The sequence below is a fragment of the Leuciscus leuciscus genome, assembly GCF_965113295.1.
Source record: "Leuciscus leuciscus genome assembly, chromosome: 15".
In the NCBI taxonomy this organism is placed as follows: domain Eukaryota; kingdom Metazoa; phylum Chordata; class Actinopteri; order Cypriniformes; family Leuciscidae; genus Leuciscus; species Leuciscus leuciscus.
The window spans coordinates 29,100,118-29,120,195 of record NC_138739.1 but is presented as its reverse complement, the minus strand read 5'-3'; the positions used below and the strand labels follow the sequence as shown (position 1 = coordinate 29,120,195).

At 38.5% G+C, this 20,078-nt stretch overlaps 1 protein-coding gene across 14 annotated transcripts in view; it reads left to right on the top strand.

Moving 5' to 3' along the window:
- The window catches only part of celf5a (cugbp, Elav-like family member 5a), a 218,230-nt gene that overhangs the window by 116,518 nt on the left and 81,634 nt on the right, over positions 1 to 20,078 (top strand). For all 14 annotated transcript variants that reach the window (XM_082138855.1, XM_082138861.1, XM_082138856.1 and 11 more), the window contains exon 3: positions 7,308 to 7,356. In XM_082138855.1, coding sequence (XP_081994981.1) covers positions 7,308 to 7,356 — 49 coding nt within the window. The remainder of the gene's footprint in view (positions 1 to 7,307; positions 7,357 to 20,078) is intronic.

The following is a 20,078-nucleotide window of genomic DNA, read 5'->3' as shown; positions in this document are numbered from 1 at the left end:
CGGTAACATCCGTACACAAGTCGAGTCTGGCGGAAGAGTGATCTCTGACCCGACGCATTGATGAACGCGGAAGCGCAGAGGATTGAGCAAAACAAAACACCGGTCACGAATGAAAAGTCTAAAACGAGAATTTGTAAAGAGAAATGTCGGAGGAGCTTGAGTTTGTTGCCCAGCCCTATTAGTTTGAACCCCGGAACTCGACTCTCTCGTGAACGCTCAGACGGACATTACCGGAAGCTAGTAATTAGAGTTTATAAAGTTATAATTATTTATATTTTTCTTACAAAAACGCATCGCTTCGCTTTAGAAGGCCTTATTAACCCCCTAAACCGTATGGTTTACTTTTATGATGGATGGATGCACGTTTTTTGGGCTTCAAACTATACTTTTCAGTCCCATTATAAAGCTTGGAAGAGCCTGGATATTTTTTTAATATAACTCAGATTGTGTTTGGCTGAAAGAAGAAAGTCATATACACCTAGGATGGTTGAGGGTGATTAAATTATGGGATAATTTTCATATTTGGGTGAACTAACCCTTTAAACAAACAAACATTATCATTGTATAGTATCTTATATACAATCCATACAAACAGTATATACCTTATGTACAATCCGTTTGATGAAATTCTTTAAATCTTTTAAGTCGTGAGCCGTTTTAATGTTGCATGTGAACCAAAAAAAAAAAGCGATATGGTGCGAAAGCCTTTTGAACATTAAACCCAGCAGGTGAGCGAAGCTCAAAGTCTGTTTCAGGATTCCGTAAGCCGTGACTCCTCTGACGGCACTGACCTGGAAAAAAAAACAGTGCGCTTAAAACATCCTTATACATCTAATGACGTGTGCTTTACGCTTTTCTCATTCACTGTTTGTAAAGCCACTGCAAGCTATTCATTTCATCCATGTTGACTCTTTGTCCTGCATGCAATTTAAGGCAGAACAGCGTAAAACAAATAGGGGAATTATTTCACATTCATCATAGACGGAGGCAACAAGGCGCAGTCCCGATTTGCTTGGAGCAGCTTGTTCTGAATTTCTATCTACCCCAGCACAGCGGTGTCTAATCAAACATCACTACAGGAGAACAGACTGTCTCTCAGGAGAATGGCTGTTTCATATCCCCCACTGTATTTTCTGTTTACCCTGTTTGATAGCTCCCCCTTTTGAAAGACAGCAGCACAGCAAACAGCATGATTATCGAGTTTTGTGTGCTTAAAGAAACAGATGACAAGGACAAAAGAGACAGTTGCGCCCGTAGCTACATTGGAAATCCCGAAGAATACATTCCCGGTCTGGAATGCTGGCGACCGGAGGGGTGTGTCGAATCGTGTGCATCATCCCTAAACGAGATGCAACTGACACACTCCTGTTGGGACGTGGGGATTTGAATTGTTCCGCTGAGTTTAAACAACAGATTGGCAAACACAGGGACGCCGGTGCTTTTTGCTGCGGGCGGGAAACGTATAAGCGCGCGTTTCCGCCAGCGCGAGTCTATCAACATATGTGGGGGAGCAATAGGGTGGAGTCACGGCTCTGGAAATGCCACTCAACTGAGAAGCAATCTTATCTGGCAGTTGCAGGCAGTTCTCCTTTGCCTTCCATCCTCTCCAACCCCCTCCATCCCTCTGTTTTTGTCTTGGACCTCGTTGCATTCTCCATTCCGAGTGTGGAAACCTCCTTGAATCTATCACAATTAGAACACGTGTTGTTGTTTTTTTGTTGTTGCAAGGAACACAGCATAAGGCGAACTCATTTTATCTTATGAGTAAAGAACGCTTGTGCAATAAAGGCACAACAGCAGCAGAGAGGCATAGTGAACTCTCTCAGGAGAGAGAGAGAGAGAGAGAGAGAGAGAGAGAGAGAGAGAGAGAGAGAGAGAGAGAGAGAGAGAGAGAGAGAGAGAGAGAGAAACAAGTTTGTCAACTGCTGGTCTTTTTGTTTCTATAGTGCATGTAAATGCATGTGGAATGAGTGTGTTTACAGCATAGGTTTCATTTATGGTTGGGATGGCCTATTTTTTGCCATTTCCAATTTTGTCCTCACCACTTTTTTAAATTGTTTGCAGCAGTGATGCATCAATGCGTTTTCTTGTCATTGTTTTTGAGTGATGACTGAATTATATTTAATGTTGTGCTGAGTGGTTGTGATCAGTTTAAAAACATTATTTTTTTACTTTTTTTCCCCAAAATCCATAATGTTTTTGTTTAAATAAACACAATCATAGTTTATTTATGTAGTAATTGGTTTGTTTAGTTGTATTTGGACAGCGAGAATGCTGCCTCAAATAGTTTTATGTGGAAAATAAATGTTATTTTAGTATTATTTATATACTATTATAGCATTTATTCATATTTTGAAATAGCTATTATTTTTATATTTTCAGTTAATTAACGATTTAATTTTTTTATACATTCATTTCTATTTAGCTTTAACTTATGATTTCAGTTTTAGTCATTTTAGTACTTCAACTAAAACTCATTTTATTTCAGTCAAGGGAACATTTCTATTTTTCTGTTCTAAGTTTTTTCATTTATTATTTATGTTTTATTTTATTTTAGCTCTGTTTCAATTAACAAAAATAATATTTAATAGTTTAGTCCATTTTAGTTCACAATACAATTTTTTTTTAATGATTTCCTAATTATAATATTAGTAAGAAATTATTTTACCAAAACTCTACTACAGATAACATAGACTATTTGTCAAAAGATTCAAAGATCATTATTAATATATTTTATTTAGAATAATATGTTTTATATTATAATGTATTATTATTTTATTTGCTTTAATTATTTGCATATACAATCTAAATATTATTCACAGGCTAAGCCTTTAGCATTTTGTTACATATTCAAAACCATAACTCCATCTGTTCCCACATTTGTTTAAAATGAACTGACATATAGTATACAGTATTTTTGAGAATATTTGTGTGTGTGTAAATGTGTGTACCTCAAGTGTAAGGCATCCCATTAGAGGTGAGAAAAATGCAATAAACTGAGTTCCGTCGATACTAAATGTACAAGGGAGAAACACATTGCTCTTAGGAAAACAAATGGACCATTACACCAGCATTTTATGACCAGGACAGTGACTAGTTAGAGAGGTGAATCCATAAACCTTACACAAAAGTCCGTCGTGTTACAAATGCATCTCACTGATGGCGTTTACACGAGGTTCTGAATGTGTTCCCTTGCCCAAAACAAAATCTCCTTTATTACCAGACGTCGCATCCACAGTGTTGCATGCATGCATATTGCGAAGTATCTATAAATGCTAATGTGGGCAACTGTTTGTGTTTGTCAAATGATTTGTTTGAGATGGGTATCTCTCACAGTTAGGTCTATTGGATTGTGTTTGTCTTTATGCTTGAGGACATCTGAGTAAAAATGCTGTTCTTTGCAATGGAGAAATATCTTGCAGTGCAACACCATCATAGTGCATTACTGTATTTCAAATTCACATTTTTTTTTCTTTTTCTTTAACCAAAACAGCTTTTCTAAGACAAAGCTACTGAACTCCGACCTTCAGAAGAATTACATCTTTTGCCTTTTCCCCTTTGCACAAAGAGTTAGACCATGCTAGTTATTATTTACGATGGATAAATTTATGGAATAATTTCTCAGAGGAAGGTTATTCAGTTCCTCAAGGTGAAAATGGATACGTTTAACACTTAATGAATCTGGCCTGGCTCTCTTCCTCATATATCAGCATGTTATTAAGGCTTTTTAAAATCCCATTATGGTGTTTCTCCTTGAACAAGTCATGCTTTTATGGGACTGGCCTGTCTTTAAAACTGACCTTTTTTCGGTTGGACAGTAAAAGAAAATATGTTGAGGAGAAAGGCAAAATGTTGATCCTGTTATCTCTCAAACGTTTCCCAGGCCTTTGAATTGGCGTCTGCATGAGACGAAAGTTGCTGCGGCGTTCATAAAGGCTTAATTTCAGGTTACAGATGGCTGGGGAGCCTGCAAAGGGCGCTTTGCAAATTTGGGTAATCTTGTCGCAAATCTCTGCACAGCTCTTGGCCCTTTTTCATCCAAACTGGGCCTGCTGTGTTGCTATTAGCAGTTTGTTTTGGATCGATAGAAAGCTCCCATTGGATTACGATGCTGGGGAATGGATATTATAGTGTAAAAGTAGGCCTTTAGGACAGGATCTGTCCTGTTTTTCAACAATTAAAGAAAGTTCTCTCAAATGTAACATAACTTTAAAACACTATCAGCTTTTATGATTATTACTTTTATTACTGGTAATATATGGGGTAATATACTTTCAAACCAGTGATATCACTGAATAAACCCTGATATAGATGTCAGGATGGATCTTTTATCATCCTAAACAGTTTTTTTTTTAATAATAATTAAACTCTTATTCATGCAAATGCTTCTAAACCATTCACGCTCTACAAGACACAAAAGAGAACACAGTGCGGTACTGGTGCACGTCTGTGTGATACACACACGACTCGTGCGCACATAAAGACATCGCTTGAACCGACAAAAACACACATAATTATGTAAAAATGCCCATTTTGTCAAGTATCCCTGCAAGCACAGTCTTAAAAAAAGGCTTATATGAACGTAGAGAGAGAAAATATGTATCAGATCCGCGTGATGTGCGGCAGGTCTTAAAGTGACAGCAGCCTAATAAACCTGGTGCTGTGATGTCATTAATGTTAATCAAAGAACAAAATACAGATAAAATCACTCACTGCTTTTGACTAAATAACTTTTATAGGTTTAATAAGGTTTAATCTATATTTAATTCACAATTTATGCAGTGATGACTGTGAAGTGTTTGATAACTTTATTCAATTTCTGTATATAGGTCCAACAGGTAGGATATCTAAAAATCTGATGTATTGAAGGGCACAGGTCAATGTGACATTTATTAAAAATGGGTTTATGTGAAGATTGTTTTAAGGTCACTTACATTAAAAGTTGTTATATTTTTTTTAAAACCTTATAAATGTTAAAATTGATAGCTTTCAATTATACTGTAATGCTGAATGACTATAATTAATGGCTAAAATTGAGAACATTTCATAGAGACATCAGTAGGGGTATTGGCCTTGATTCATAAAAATATGCTATTAAACAAATATTTTAAAAATAGGTTGTTTCTACATTAATATGAAGTTTATATGTGAAATGATTACAGTATAAAATATGATTTTTTAATGTTTGGTGTGATAATCTCGATTAATTACAGAAAAAATGTGTGTGTATATATATATATATATATATATATATATATATATATATATATATATATATATACATATACATATACATATAAATACATATATACTTAAATCACTTTGTAAGTTGCTGTACTGCTCCAAAAATCAAACAGTCTGCACTTACAGTACTCCGTTCTACATTACATCCCCAGGTAAGAATAAATGGGAGCACAGAAAAACCTTTTGAACATCCTTTGATCCTGCAGCAAAATCCTTTTTGAATCCTTGAACGACGGGCAGAAGATGAAAAAAACTAAAAACAAACAAACAAAAAAATATATATATATTTTCTTTCTGTTTGGCTCAAGATTTTAGAATAAGAACTAGTCGAGAAAGCTTCAACCTTTGCAGGGATAATGGGGAAAAAAATTGTCGAGCAAAATACGGAGCACAAAAACTGTGATGACAGAGCCATCTAATCCAACAAATGCCATTCTTATCAGGCTTTAGTAGATTACTGTGAGCCTTCTACCCACAGAATCCCTCCTTTCCAGACACTCTCCACAGCCTAAGGGGCAGGGATCAATAGGGCTTCATTGATCTCTCTCTCTCTTGTGGCTGCCTCCACTTTAATTGTTGTTGCATTTCACTTCCTCCTTGCTAGACACTGTAACCAAGCGAGCATGGCAAAACAAACATAAAACAACTTGCTGATCAGACTAGAGACTTTTTGAGAGGAGTAAATGGACTTTGAGATTAAAAAAAAAGAAGCTTATTTTATGTTAGAGTTGTTGTATTTTATTCCTGATTTTAAATGTTTTTATTTAAATGTTTTATTCCATTTTTTGCCAAAAGTTTTAGAGATTTCAACCTTTTTATAAGTTGATGAGGGGCTGCACAGTAGCTGTCCGGGGTATTAGCAATATGACCACTAGGGTTGGGTACCGTTCACATTTTAACCTGAAATTTGGTGCCGGTTCCCAAAGGTACCTTTTTTCCATACTTTAGGCATGTTTACCTCAATAACTGTACAGAAACTAAGTCATTTGTAGAAGTGTTATTGACATTATGCCAGAGCTGCCTTGGTCGCTGTCTGCCATTGTCTGTGATGCTTGAATATTAATAAAAACAACCATTTTAGTAATAAAAATAAATAAATCATATTTCTATGAAATGTTTTGTTTTCCACAAATTCTGTGTTGTGAATTTTCTTGTAATCAAATGAAGACATAAAACATTAATTTAATTGATCTTTTACATGCGGCACAATTGAGCTTTATAGCCTACTGTTACAATTACAACATAGAAGAAAAAGTATTATACCAAACTTTTATTTTGACGAGTTGTTGTGAAGACCTTTGAGTTTCCGTGTGTTAATGATATAACGATAGTTTTTCTTAAATGAAACTGTAAAATGTAAACTGAACTTCAGTGACTCTCAGAGCGGCTCTGGAAATGCATTCATGTTCTCATATAGTGAGACTGCAGAGGCTGAAGAACACTGCGAGCGTCACGTGTGTGTGTGTGTGCAGAACATGCAGGACTTGTATTTAAATCTCGTGCACAGATGCGTTCTCAGGTACCGAAATTTGGCACCGATTTATTTAATGTGAATCGTTACTCTGTAGTACCGATTTAATTCGGTCGGTGCCATTAAAGGTACCCAACCCTAATAACCACTGAGTGGACCAGGCAATATTAATCAAACATGCTATAGGATTTTGACTCGAGGTACGCATGGATCCTGGCACTGATATAATGATCGGAAGTCATTTTAAAGGCATGAATAAAATAGCAATCAATGCACACATGACATTTGTAAACATATTTATTTCAGATGGATAAAATAAAGTGTCTAAAACTGTGCAGCACGTCAAAAATAGAAATAGGGTGCGAGTCAACGGAATGCATGCTGGTACAAATCGCCACTCTTTTTTTGTATGTTTAAGGGACAATGAGTACCCTGCAAACTGACATATGGATATTTGCATTTGATCAAAATTTAGACAGGATTGTTTTGTGTTGGACATAAGCTCAACAGGCTGTAGGCTTATTGCGTTGACAGCAGTTTCCTGTGCCTGAACTAACCCCTTGTCTTGTCTGTACTGTTTTTCTTCTTCCAGATGACTCGCCCCATCCAGGTGAAGCCAGCTGACAGCGAGAGCCGTGGAGGTAGTTGTCTTGTTCTTTTTTTCTTGATGTAGCTTTTGTAACTACTTTTGTAACATTACTTCTTTATTCTCCTTGCTGAAAAGACCATCAAAACTGGCCAGCGTTGGTTGTGTTTTGAATGCTGTTACCTAACGAGATCCTGGTGTACTGATTTCCGCACCAGGCTTCTAGACTTTTTCGTTCAATTATTTTCAGAAAAAGTCAGGATGGTTGAGATAAAATCCACCAGCTAAACCACCATAACAATTCATTGAAATTGGTGCTAGCCTAAGCTGCTCTTTTCAGCAGGGTTTTTACCTACCTTCCTATCTTCACAATTGTTTTTCTCTGACTCTCTCTCCATCTATCTGATGGATGCCTAGATTATTCATTTTAATTAAGGAGGCCATGGTGCTGGTGAACGGAAGGGAAGTGGCTTCTGCTGCCTGTCTAACCTTGCTTCCCCTGCCAAGACCATTAACGACACACTGTAAATTAAAAAGTAATTAGCTTAGATATTGGAACGGGAGCTCTGAGCCCCAAACCCCCAACTTGATGTCTGGTCAAATCAAGGGGCGTATTGTAAACAAAAGGTGTAAATGCCATAGAGATGGATGTTGGGGGGAGGAGAGGTAGAGCAAGGTTGGCCGAGGATGCACAACTTGCCTAACAATCAATTATATTGCAGGACACTTGCCAAGTACCTTGGTTCTAAGTCTCTAGCATGTGATCTGCTGTTTACTGTAAATAGATCCGTCTATTGAAATCACCCACACAAACATGGTGGAGGGTTTATTGTACTTGAAAAGGTGTAAAATAGAGCCAAATAGGTATTTTTCTAGGGAATGATGGTCAATCTTGTGATTCTTTTAATGGTCTAAATCAGGGATCTGCACAGTTCCACAGATTTAATTTCCAACCCTAATCAAACACGTCTGAACAAAGTCTTGAGGATTGCTGTAAAAGTAGGTGTGTTTGATTAGATTTGGAACTAAAATCTGTGGGACAGTGTCCCTCCAGGAGCAGAGTTGTCCATTCCTGATCTAAACGGACAACTAAGATTACATTATTTTGTCGTTCCAAAGGACGTTAAAAAATCAATGACCCTTAGTAACTAAAAAAATATATATTTTCCCAATTGGACCACACGGCAGATAAAAGAATCTTTAAGGGAATGAGATAAACCATTAGGAATGGGTCAACAAAATCCCCAAAAGCCTTCCCCAGCAATATTTGGAAAATGGCGAATGTCAAAGTCTCACATCCAAATGGTCCATCGCAGCAGTAGACAAGCAGGCCTTTGTAGAGGAGATTGATGACTCATAAAGCCCCATTGATTTTGCCATTGTAGAGGTGTGTGTTCGCATTGACTCTGACACTTTGCTGTCTTTGGGCTTCCCTGTGAGTGGCCAGCCTTAGCGCTCCCTAGACGCCCATTGGGTTTCCTTGGGTCCCTTATTGCCTTCCTCTCGGTGGCCATGTTGGAGATGAAGAGTGTGCTTAAGTCAGGCCCAATAGTTGCACATCATCCTAAATGAACAGCTCAAAGTAGCACCCCAGGAGCAATCCAACACCATTGTGACTTTAATGGTTGCAGGGGATTTCTTCCCCAACCCCAAATCCTAGAGTGTGTCCTGCTTTGACAGACTTGGTATTGCTTTATGCAGTGCTTGCTAGCTACTGTATGTACGCTAATGCTACTTTTTTCATGGACACGTCCCCTAGTCCCTTGGGTAGTTGAGGATCCATGCATTAGGACTTAATTACGTTTCTTACTCTAATTCCGAGGTGGCACCCAGATGGACACTGGTTATTCTCTCGAGTTCAAGCGGGTTGACTGTTGGGACCCTCGGTGGCTTCAGTTCTAATTACTCTCATAATCTCATTAAGTGGTTGAAAGGTCACCACACCTGTTCAAAGAAAAACAAAGGAAGAGATCTTCTAAACCTCAAGAAACCTTCTCCACAAGGGCTTTCTGTCACTGGTTATTAAGTCTATAGAGCTAATGTGATTAAATAGTTCTTCTAGATGCATTTCTTTAATCATTTCAATCTGTATGCGGTCATGGATTAGAAAGAATCTCCTGGTTGGGTCACCTGATTGACATGCTGCCTAGTTAAATTAATATTGTGATGGGTTATATTAAAAGAACAGTGTGCTGCCTGATGAAATGTGCATTTTTGAATTTATGAGGGCCTCTTAAAGGGATAGTTCACTTTGAAATTAAATTTTGGTATGTTTTAGCTTACCTCAAGGGCATCCAAGATGTAGGTGTCTTTTTTTCCGCAGTAGTTTCAATTTTGATATTTTTAGGTCAAACCGTTCTTGTCTGTCAGTCATATAATGCAGGTCGATGGTCACTGTCTCAAAGAGCATGCACAGAGTCCAAATTAAAACAATTCCCCATCGTCCAAATTAAACAATTCCCCATCGTAAGTACACATTGATGGCCTAAGACACGAAATGAGCGGTTTGTGTAAGAAAACGAACAGTTTTTATATCGTTTTTACCTCTTGAACACAGCTGCGTCCAAATGATCTGAGAGCGCGGGCGGGTATAGATATATACACTAGATGTCGCATTGGCTACTGCGAAACCGTAAGGGAACTATCCCTTTAAGTGCTTTTAGAGTTATTTCAAAGTTATTTCAAGTAACCATTGTCAACAACATAGCTTGGGTGGTTCTTGTTCCATTTTTGTTAGCGATAATTTGAAGGACTTCTGCCCAAGTAAGTGTGTCCATGCTGAGCAGAAAAGGAAGGGAATTTGAAAAGAGAAATTATAGCATGTTTGACTGACAACTCCCTCTGTATCACCCGAGCCTTTTTATATTAGTCCTCATCTCCAGATAACAGCATGTTTGCCTTATTGAACACTTTTCTATCCTTGCTCTGTTATGCAGCATGTGTCATTAAAAAGAGCTTTGGGGACAGATTGTACACTCACATACACACACTCTCTCCTTCTCCCCTGGTATCTCTGATATGAAACAGATTGATTTTGCTTCACAGGCAAGCCTGATGACTGGCACAGGCTGGATATAAAGGTGGCTGCTATTGCTTTTTGAAGGCCTGTTCAATGCCTCTCAGAGGCATTTGAGCTATAACACAGGATAAATCAGCTTTAGTCGCTTTGATCTTCTACCCCCCAAAGTCCCACCCCCTTGAGCAGATACCCCAACACCAACCATCTTGTCCTTTTTCAGAGTAGAATCATCCCGATGACAGGTTTCATCTCTTAATTTTCCCTCCAGTTTAGAAATAAGAATTGCCCCACACAGGCCAGTCAGTGTGGTAAATACATTTTCCAAAAGTTGGTCCATGGAAGCAGTTGTTTGAAATTTGCCAGCTCTCTTGGTCATCCTACTATTATCCTTTAGGGGTTGATAAATGAAATAATGTAGTGTATTAGTATTAATAACTACAATAACTTTTACCTGCTACATTTGTTTGAGCATGTTCCTGTGCATATCATGGACATGTTTCAAATCTCCCTGGAACAAATGTTGTAATTTTTTTGTTGTTTTTAGTCTTGAACTTTGAATGTTATGTAATAATTAACCTTTTTTTTTTTTTAAATATAATGTTTATCTAATTTTTTACTTTTTAGGGAAAGGGTTTGGGACCCTACCATAGATTTGGAATTAAGTTCCAATGTGTCTCAAATGAAAATTTTGCCACAAACGTGTGCTTCAACACATTGAAAAAACATGCACATACTGAACCTCTCAACTAAAATGGAACAGGTCAATTTTCCCCTCAGCGTCTTGACTAAATTCTAGGTTCCACTCGTGGTTAAGATTCAGCCGCACTTCACCATGCCTGCATTATCTCCAGTCTAAAGGATAGTGGGCACGATTGCATGAATTTGCTCGGATGTGACAGTCAGGGGTAGATGTGGAGTGTGTCATTGAGTGGGGTGAGCACTGTGGAATAATGAGTTCATCGGATGGGAACCTCTTACAACATGCACAAGCATGCTAGCTTGCACACTAAAAGAAGAAGTTGGTGGAATAAGCCTGTAATGAGCAAAGAAGGACGAGTACAGCATAAGTAATTGTAGCTTTTTTTTTCTCAGAAAAGGGAAACAAGGGTCTAGATTACTGCTTTCAGTTACGCTTGGCTGGTCCAAAGGTCTGAAAAATATATGTTAATCCTCTTCACACATGCATAGGCTAAGATGCATGTTTAAGAACCCATCCACCTTGATGTGAGTATTCTTTAAGTCATCTGTACACCTGGACAAAGAATACAACTTAGCTGGAAGATATGTTCACACAGTGGATGCCATGAAATGTAATTTCTCAACATTTAGTAGAAATATAGTAGAAATAAGGTAGCTCACTTGAAGATATATGGCATCTGCTCCTTAAATAGCTATATCATTTCATACAACCCTTCAGTCTAAGTTTGAATTAGCTTTAGTGGCTGCATTTTGGGGAGGAGAAATAAGGTAGCTTGTATCTTAAGGTTTCCAAATACTGTTGAAACAAATTGGCTTCAATTAACATTTCAAGCTAGCGGGTTCCCAGACAGAGGACGGCAATTGAAGGAACATATTTCAACCGCTGATTCTCTCGTCATTCTCAGCCTCAACATGCACATAATCGTACACGCTGCGGTCGGGATTTAATTTCAGCCCGTCTGTGCAAGCGGACCACCAAAGGTTACTGTTGAACACAAGAAGTAAAGGTCAGAAATCATGTTTAGTTTTCCTCCAGCTGCGAGGTAATTCCAGCCAGCAGATTGTGTCCCCGCCGAGGCAAGGCAGAGGAGCCTGGCGCAGAAGGGCGAGCAGGCACAAGGTTATCCAGTCAGTACTGCCGCCGCAGCCCCTTCGCTGTCACCCCTAATAAGAACTGCTCCCTTATCACTGCTACAATCACCTTGAGAAACAAACTCTTCTGGCCTTTTTTCCTTAGAGAAAGGCATGGACAAAGGTGGTAGGCTTTCAGTCTGCCATTCTCATAATGATTTATCTGCTTGTATCAAGTGGGAAGAATGAAGATAGGTTGATGAAACTTGTTTTCCTCTATCTCGGACTAAGGAGTTTGGAAAATACAAGTCAGATTGAATAGCGTAGATGTTGTTGTTTACGTTTTCTTTTCCCAAGACTCTTATCACATCTAGTATTAACCCTACACACAGAATACTTGGTGTCGCTTCCAGGTTTTTTAAAGAAACTGTTCACTTATCCACTTGAAAAAAAAATATTAAGAAAATTCTTTCATAATTTAATCACCTTCATGCTCTTTTTCAAGCTGGACATTGACATGTCAGGCCAAGTGATGTGAATGATTGGTTGCTGCATGGGTCCACATAAGTAATTGTTTAGTGCTAAATTTGAATATTCTGAAGCTCGAACAAGATTTCAAAGCCATTTTTGAATGTTACTTAACAAATGTAACGCATGACTTCAGAAGACTTGGAATACAACGCACAAGTTCTGACTCATTCTGTAAATTATATTCACGCACTGACATTGTCATCTGCCACTTTAATTGCTCAAAAGTCTGATTGGCTGTCAATGATTTTTAGCATTCATCAGCTGGATTCCAGTGAAGGGATTCCACTGATATTGTTCCTTTTGTGTTATTGTTATAGTTGTGCTGTCCATATTCTCACAGAATTTGAACGATTATCAAAACTTTGTAGTTACAATTATTGTCCTTGGTGTGAATGGCCCTTAACTTTGCATTCAAATTATACATTTTATCAAGTTCAAGGAAATGGGAATCGAACCCATGACCTTGGTTTTTGATGTGTTTTGTGAATTTTGGAGATTTCAGATTCCATTGACTTTCATTGTATGGAAAAGTGCAGCAACTAAACAATTTTTTTTGTGATCTTCGGAATAAAGAAAAGTAATACGGGTTGGGAAAGACATGAGGGTGAGTAAATGATGCCAGAATTCATATTTAAGTGATCTAATCTTTTATCTTGCTTGACTAGAAAGACTACCTTGGTAAACAGCTTTTGCCAGAAAGACATTGCAGGTATATCATCTTTACCAGCAAAACCTTGCTCGATTGGTTCACTAACTTGACCATACATAACCAGCAAAAACAAGACATAAACATAAACTTGAAGTATATATTTTTTTTTATCAGAATCCAAATAGATTTTTTTTTTCCACATCTTACAGCATTTGTTGCATAGACTGTATGCTTGCTGGAGAACATTGTTCTTACATGTGTACTCCATTTTGCTGGGTGGCTGTTGCTAAGTGGGCCAATGTCCTGGCTGATTGCATAGGCTCTGAAGCGAGCTCTTGAGGTGTTCTGATTGGTCGGACAGGTCAAAAAGAGCGGAGCCAAATCACTGCAATCACCAGGCTGCTGCCTCTCTCAGCACTAATGACAGTCCTTCATATGCAGCCGTCTCATTAAAGCTATCATGTTCTCCAGTGCCAAACACACTCATGCATGCACACAATACGTCTGTCATATTCAGGACACACGAGGACATATTTCATCTTGCATGCCCGAGCATTCCACAAAAAAATGTCAGTCTCACCTTCTTACACATGAAGGACAAGATTGATTTGTGATTCCACTTAATACGCACACATGCATGTTTACTTGGCTTTTTATATGCAGACATTATATTTATATGTGGATAGACTTCTATTGTTTTTATATAATGCTAATGATAGATACAAACTAAAAAATCATTGGTAACATGGTTGTACATTTTTAAATTGCGTTGATTTAGTGCATTTCATTCAAAGATAATATTTTTTTTTTCTTTTTTTTTTTTTTTAATCTGTCAGAATTAAATTATATTATTAATTTGGGGGCAAATATTGATTTACAGCACTATTATTCTTCAGTCTTTTTTCAAGTGGGGATGTCCCTTTAGGTCACATTTAAGTAATGTCTAATATTTTTCATGCCCCTACCTTGTACATAAACCTCACAGAAACCTGTATGCTTTTTTATTTTCTTTAAGATTTTCTTTACAAGGTTTATTAAACTATTTTTCTCATGAGTACAATTGGCTTTGTCCAATGCAAGCAAGTTTTACGATCCTTTTGGGTTCAGTTGATCCCCAAAATGTAGGTAAAGCCTATCTGTTTGACAATAACACTGGAAATACTCACAAGGCAAACAAATACAGAAACATGCTGCAAATACTCACAATGCAACCAAATACTGAAATGTGCTGCAAATAGCACAATGCAACCAGATACTTACAACGCAACCAAATACTCACAATGCAACCAAATACAGAAACGTGCTGCAAATACTCAACAAAACCACATATAGTCACAACGCAACCAAATAAAGAAACGTGCTGCAAATACTCACAACGAAACCAAATACTCACAATGCAATCAAATACAGAAACACGCTGCAAATACTTACAACGCAACCAAATACAGAAACGCGCTGAAAATACTCACAATGCAACCAAATACTCACAACGCAACCAAATACAGAAACATGCTGCACATACTCACAACGAAACCAAATACTCACAATGCAACCACATACAGAAACATGCTGCAAATACTTAAAACGCAGCCAAATACAGAAATGCGCTGAAAATACTCACAATGCAACCAAATACTCACAACGCAACCAAATACTCACAATGCAACCAAATACTCACAACGCAACCAAATACTCACAACGCAACCAAATACAGAAACACGCTGCACATACTCACAATGCAACCACAAAACAGAAATGCGCTGCAAATACTTTTTTTTTTACATCCTGATTGCATGTGCGTTGTATTTACAGCGCGTTTCTGTATTTGGTTGCGTTGTGAGTATTTGCTGCACATGTGTTGTCAAACTGATGAAGATGTTTTCTTAATTTGCTAGTGTTTTCTTCAGTTGCAGCTCTCCCGGCTACTGTACAAACCTGACTTAGACACTTACAAAATTGAGAAATGTTCTTTAGAAAACTATATAATAGTCACAGCAGTGCCGACACATATATAGACACACACACAAGTTCACACAGGTCAGGGTAATGCGTTGGAGAGTCCGAAAAGCCCAGATGGGGCGGGCCAGGGCCCAGGCGCTGTGCGGGGAGAGCAGCTCCTTTAGCAGATGGGAGGAGATTACGACAGACTACATCCAGAACTGCTTTGAGACCCAGCTCATTCTAACACACTGCCTGTGAGTCTTACATCACACACACAGACACACTTTTTGGCAGGCCTGAAAATACCTCAAGGTTTTTCCGTGGCAAGTGAGCAAACTCAACCTGATGAATATTACATGTAAAATCCAAGGATGGATTACAGCACAAGCATCCTTAGACATAATGCGAGTCAGAATTCAGATTTAGTCAGTGTGTTGGTTCAATAAACCACTTTTTTTCCTTTTTTTTTCCGGTATTTGCCTGAATTTGTACATGATTTTTGCCCCTTTTCTCACACCTTGGAATGAAGTCTGCTGAATGCAAACTATAAACAATTTCAAATTAGGGCACATTTTTGTGTGCTTTTTTATATTTCCTAGATCTGTTACTGATCTCTCCATTTTTTTTCATAATTGTGTTTGATTAAAACTTCATAGACTTTGTATACATATATAAATTCATCATGGTATAAACACTAATTACAAACTAACAACATAAGTGCAGCATACTACAAACCTTAAAGTATGTATTATACTTGCATTTGCACGTGTTTTTTGTTAAAGTATCTTTTTGAGTCGGTAAACGACCCTGATCGAAGGAGCGACGGAGAGAGATTTTAAGACCAATCCGATGGGCAGTTTCGGGGACCGTCTAATCTATCAGTAAGAAAGATTTTCAATAACTGCACTTTTGTCTGTAATTCTTTTATTCTATAATTTAGCATGCTTCAATTTCAGCCTGGAAAAGCCTTTAAAACACTCTGAAGGAAGCTTGGCCGATGGAAAAGAAAAATTCTACAGTTCAAAGAAAGTCAAATGACAGCATATGCCGGCTGCTTTTTAAGAGAGATACTTAAAAAGTGTCTGAAATGAGACTAATGGATATCTGGAGAAGACTGCTGGATGAAAACATGAGGGAATTTTTTTTTTTTTCGCCATTGGTGCTATATATAAATATGTCGTTCGTTAGCAACAATTCATCCTCCATCATTTCTCGAATTGGCACCGGTCCCGCCGCTATAATGTGATTCTTCATCATCTTAAAAGCGAGCACTAGGGAATAGATGCTCGCTGCTCTCCTGTGCAGTTTAAGCTGAAATTATGATATTCTGGGTGCAAGTCGATGCAATTCTTCTTCGCACCAAAGGGTGCAAATGCCTTGATGGGGCTTGTCCTCTCAAAGAGCTTTTTTTCCCCCCTTCTTTTTGCTCCTTCGCTCCATTTGTCAGCTAGACCAAACACGTATCATTTACAGGTACATTATTTATGATGCTTACCACACCTCCAAAAATACCCGAGCAGCAGACAGACACCAGACCTTGGCAGATACACATGGGTACGGCGGGGGACTCCAGGAGCAATGCACCATTAAAGAGAGCCCATGCTGCTTCAGAGGGCACAGCAAAAAGGCTTTAAACGACGCCTGCTCACTATAACTGAGAACTGTGTGTGTGTGTGCGTGTCATGTTGTCCGGCATGGGCTGCTGATTACCCCGCCAGGCAAGGCAAATGAGAGTGCAGGTAATGGAGAAAGAAATGCTCACTAGTCGGTTGTAAAAGCCTCGCAGTTAGAAGATCTGTAACCTTTGCTGTGAAGCGTGAACAAAACGTCCAGCACATTAGCATCGATAACTGTGCTCTCCCATTATGTACCTGTGGATTTTTTTTAATACTCTCTGTGAAGAGGGTTTTGTCACACTTACCAAGGCTCAACACTGAGGATTTGTATTGTTAACGGGATTGGGCTGTCAACAATAATATGTTTATTTATTTTTAGCCACTTTTTATATTTTACCAGAGCCCGTCTACGGAGAGCCTGTCCACTCCCTATTAAGCCCTATTATACCGAATTTTGGTTGTAGTACCACCAGAGTTCCACTGGGGGCGCTCGCCATGAGTGCAAAATGAATGGGAGTCAATGGGGCTAGACGGCTAAATTTGTCTCTTTCACCCGATTGCCGTTGAGAAATCTCAGATGTGATTGTAGATTTTGCAAGTTCAACATGGGTTTTAGGTCGAAAGTTGAATGAACGAGTACTTATGTCCTTTTGATTTCTTACAGGTTGAGTTGTTGTTGCCCATAACACGCTAGCATTCTGCTAATGACGTCAGCATTCTGACGTCATTGACATTTTGAAAGACTTTTTTAAAGCAAATAAGTGACTCTAAAAAATCTAACACCCAGCAATGTGTAATTTCTTTGCATCTCCTTTCGAATACAACATTCAAATTACTAGACAAAAAATTATATCCTGAGAAAAGTGGATTTTGAGGGGTATACCGCCATTGACCTCCATTCATTCTGCACTCGTCCTGTGAGCGCCCTCATATGGAATCAGAGTGGAACTGCAACCAGTTCAGAAGCCGGAAGTGTAGTGAGAGTGAAACTTCTCGCCATATTAGACATTCTCTGATTTTACTTTTAATAGACTTTTTTAATTACGTCTGTCTGTCTGTCTGTCTGTCTGTCTGTCTGTCTGTCTATCTATCTATCTATCTATCTATCTATCTAGTAAACCCTCTTTTGGCGTTAAAAAGTGATTGTCAGGATTTGCTAAAGACACGTGGTTATTTTTGCGGCAAAATTTATGGGAGGAGAGTATTTAAATGAATCATGCAAGGTGATTTACTAAGGTTTGCGCTAGTCAATTTACTGGTATGTGCGCCATTATTTAACTTTTTTTTTGTTAAACCAGATGCTAACTTGCACTGCTCTTGGTAGGTTGCATTGGTCTTTATGGAAATCATCCAGCTGTGTCTGTGTTCTCTAATTTGTACGTCATCAGTAGATCACATGCAGAACTTTCCACTCCCGTCCATGCTTTTTTGGGATTTCGCTCTCATGCTAATTTGCCCTGTTTAGTAAATCTGGTCCTTTATCCCATATTTATATCATATGATATAGTTATCATATTAATATTACATGAGTGACGATTGCAGATGATGACAGAATTTTTGGGTGAACTATGCTTTTAATACGTATTAATCTCATGCCGTTATTTATGCAATTGTAATTGCAGTGTAATTCATGCCACATCTGAGCTGCAATAAATGTTCTGTAAATATGTCTACCGATTTAGATAATAATAATAATAATAATAATAATTCATTACATTTATATAGCGCTTTTCTCTGCACTCAAAGCGCTTTACATGTGCAGCATCCACTTGGCTGATGCGACGGCAGCCATATTGCGCCAGAACGCCCACCACACACCAGTTTTACTGGTGGAGAGGAGACAGTGATGAAGCCAATCAGTATATGGGGATGATTAGGAGGCCATGATGGACAGAGGCCAAGGGGCAAATTTGGCCAGGATGCCGGGGTTACACCCCTACTCTTTTTCGAAGGACATCCTGGGATTTTTAATGACCACAGAGAGTCAGGACCTCGGTTTAACGTCTCATCCGAAGGACGGTGCTCTTTGACAGTATAGTGTCCCCATCACTATACTGGGGTGTTAGGACCCACACAGACCACAGGGTGAGCACCCCCTACTGACCTCACTAACACCTCTTCCAGCAGCAACCTGGTTTTTCTCAGGAGGTCTCCCATCCAGGTACTAACCAGGCTCAGCCCTGCTTAGCTTCAGTGAGCAACCAGTCTTGGGCTACAGGGTGATAGGGCTGCTGGCATATAGATGCAGATGTTTCATATGGCTGTCAAAAATAAAATGTACATTTCTGCGATTCATATATTCTGTTCAAAGTATTTAAAGCAATTAATGCATCATCCCCTTTTTTCTGGCATCCTTTGGCTCCACTCACCAGCTCCTCGAAGCAAGAAAGACGGTCCGACTGAGGATAGTCCACAGATGGACATACATATATATACATACATATATATATATATATATATATATATATATATATATATACAGATATACACTTTGTCATTCAAAGCATTTTTCCAAGTCAATGTTTTTCATGTTCCAGAAAAAGTCTCTCAATATTATACATAAAATGAAGACAGGACAGGGAAAAAAACACACAACTTGTACTAGAACAAAGCTTGTTCTTATTGCCCCCTTGTAATAAACATGATGGGACGGGTAAGAACATAAAGGTATTGGAAGGCTTCAAATGACTGCCGTTACCTTTGGCTACAGGAACTCTGACCTGACACCTGAACCAATCTGTCTGGAGAACATGAACTTCAAAGAGCACTTTGATGGCAGAGGAGGCTTATTGGATAGATCAGAGCATGAGGGGCTTTTCACTTCAGATTAGCTTCCCTGACGCGAGCTCATGACTAATAATAGAGATGCACTATCATAAAAAGGAACCAGGGATCTCGGTCTTGGAAAGGACGTAGCTTACGTGATCAGTAGGAGAATCAGTGCTAACAGCCACACGCGGACCGGCGACAACGGGTTAGCTTGAGATAAGAAGCTCTGTTCCTTTATATCTTTTTCAAATGATGTTTTTGGTCTGGCAGTGAGTACGTGTAAAGTTTGAGAGATGCAGCAATTGTGTGGATGCATTTCAAATAGGATGGGAATTGAATGAATCTGTTCTTCATTCTGTTTCAGTTTAACAACTCTGGTTTGTTAATGATTCTTTTAGTAGTTTAATTGAAGTTTTGATTCATGTCAGAAGTATCACCTGTAGTTCTGTGAGTGAGTTGGATGTTAATTCAGTATCCACTCT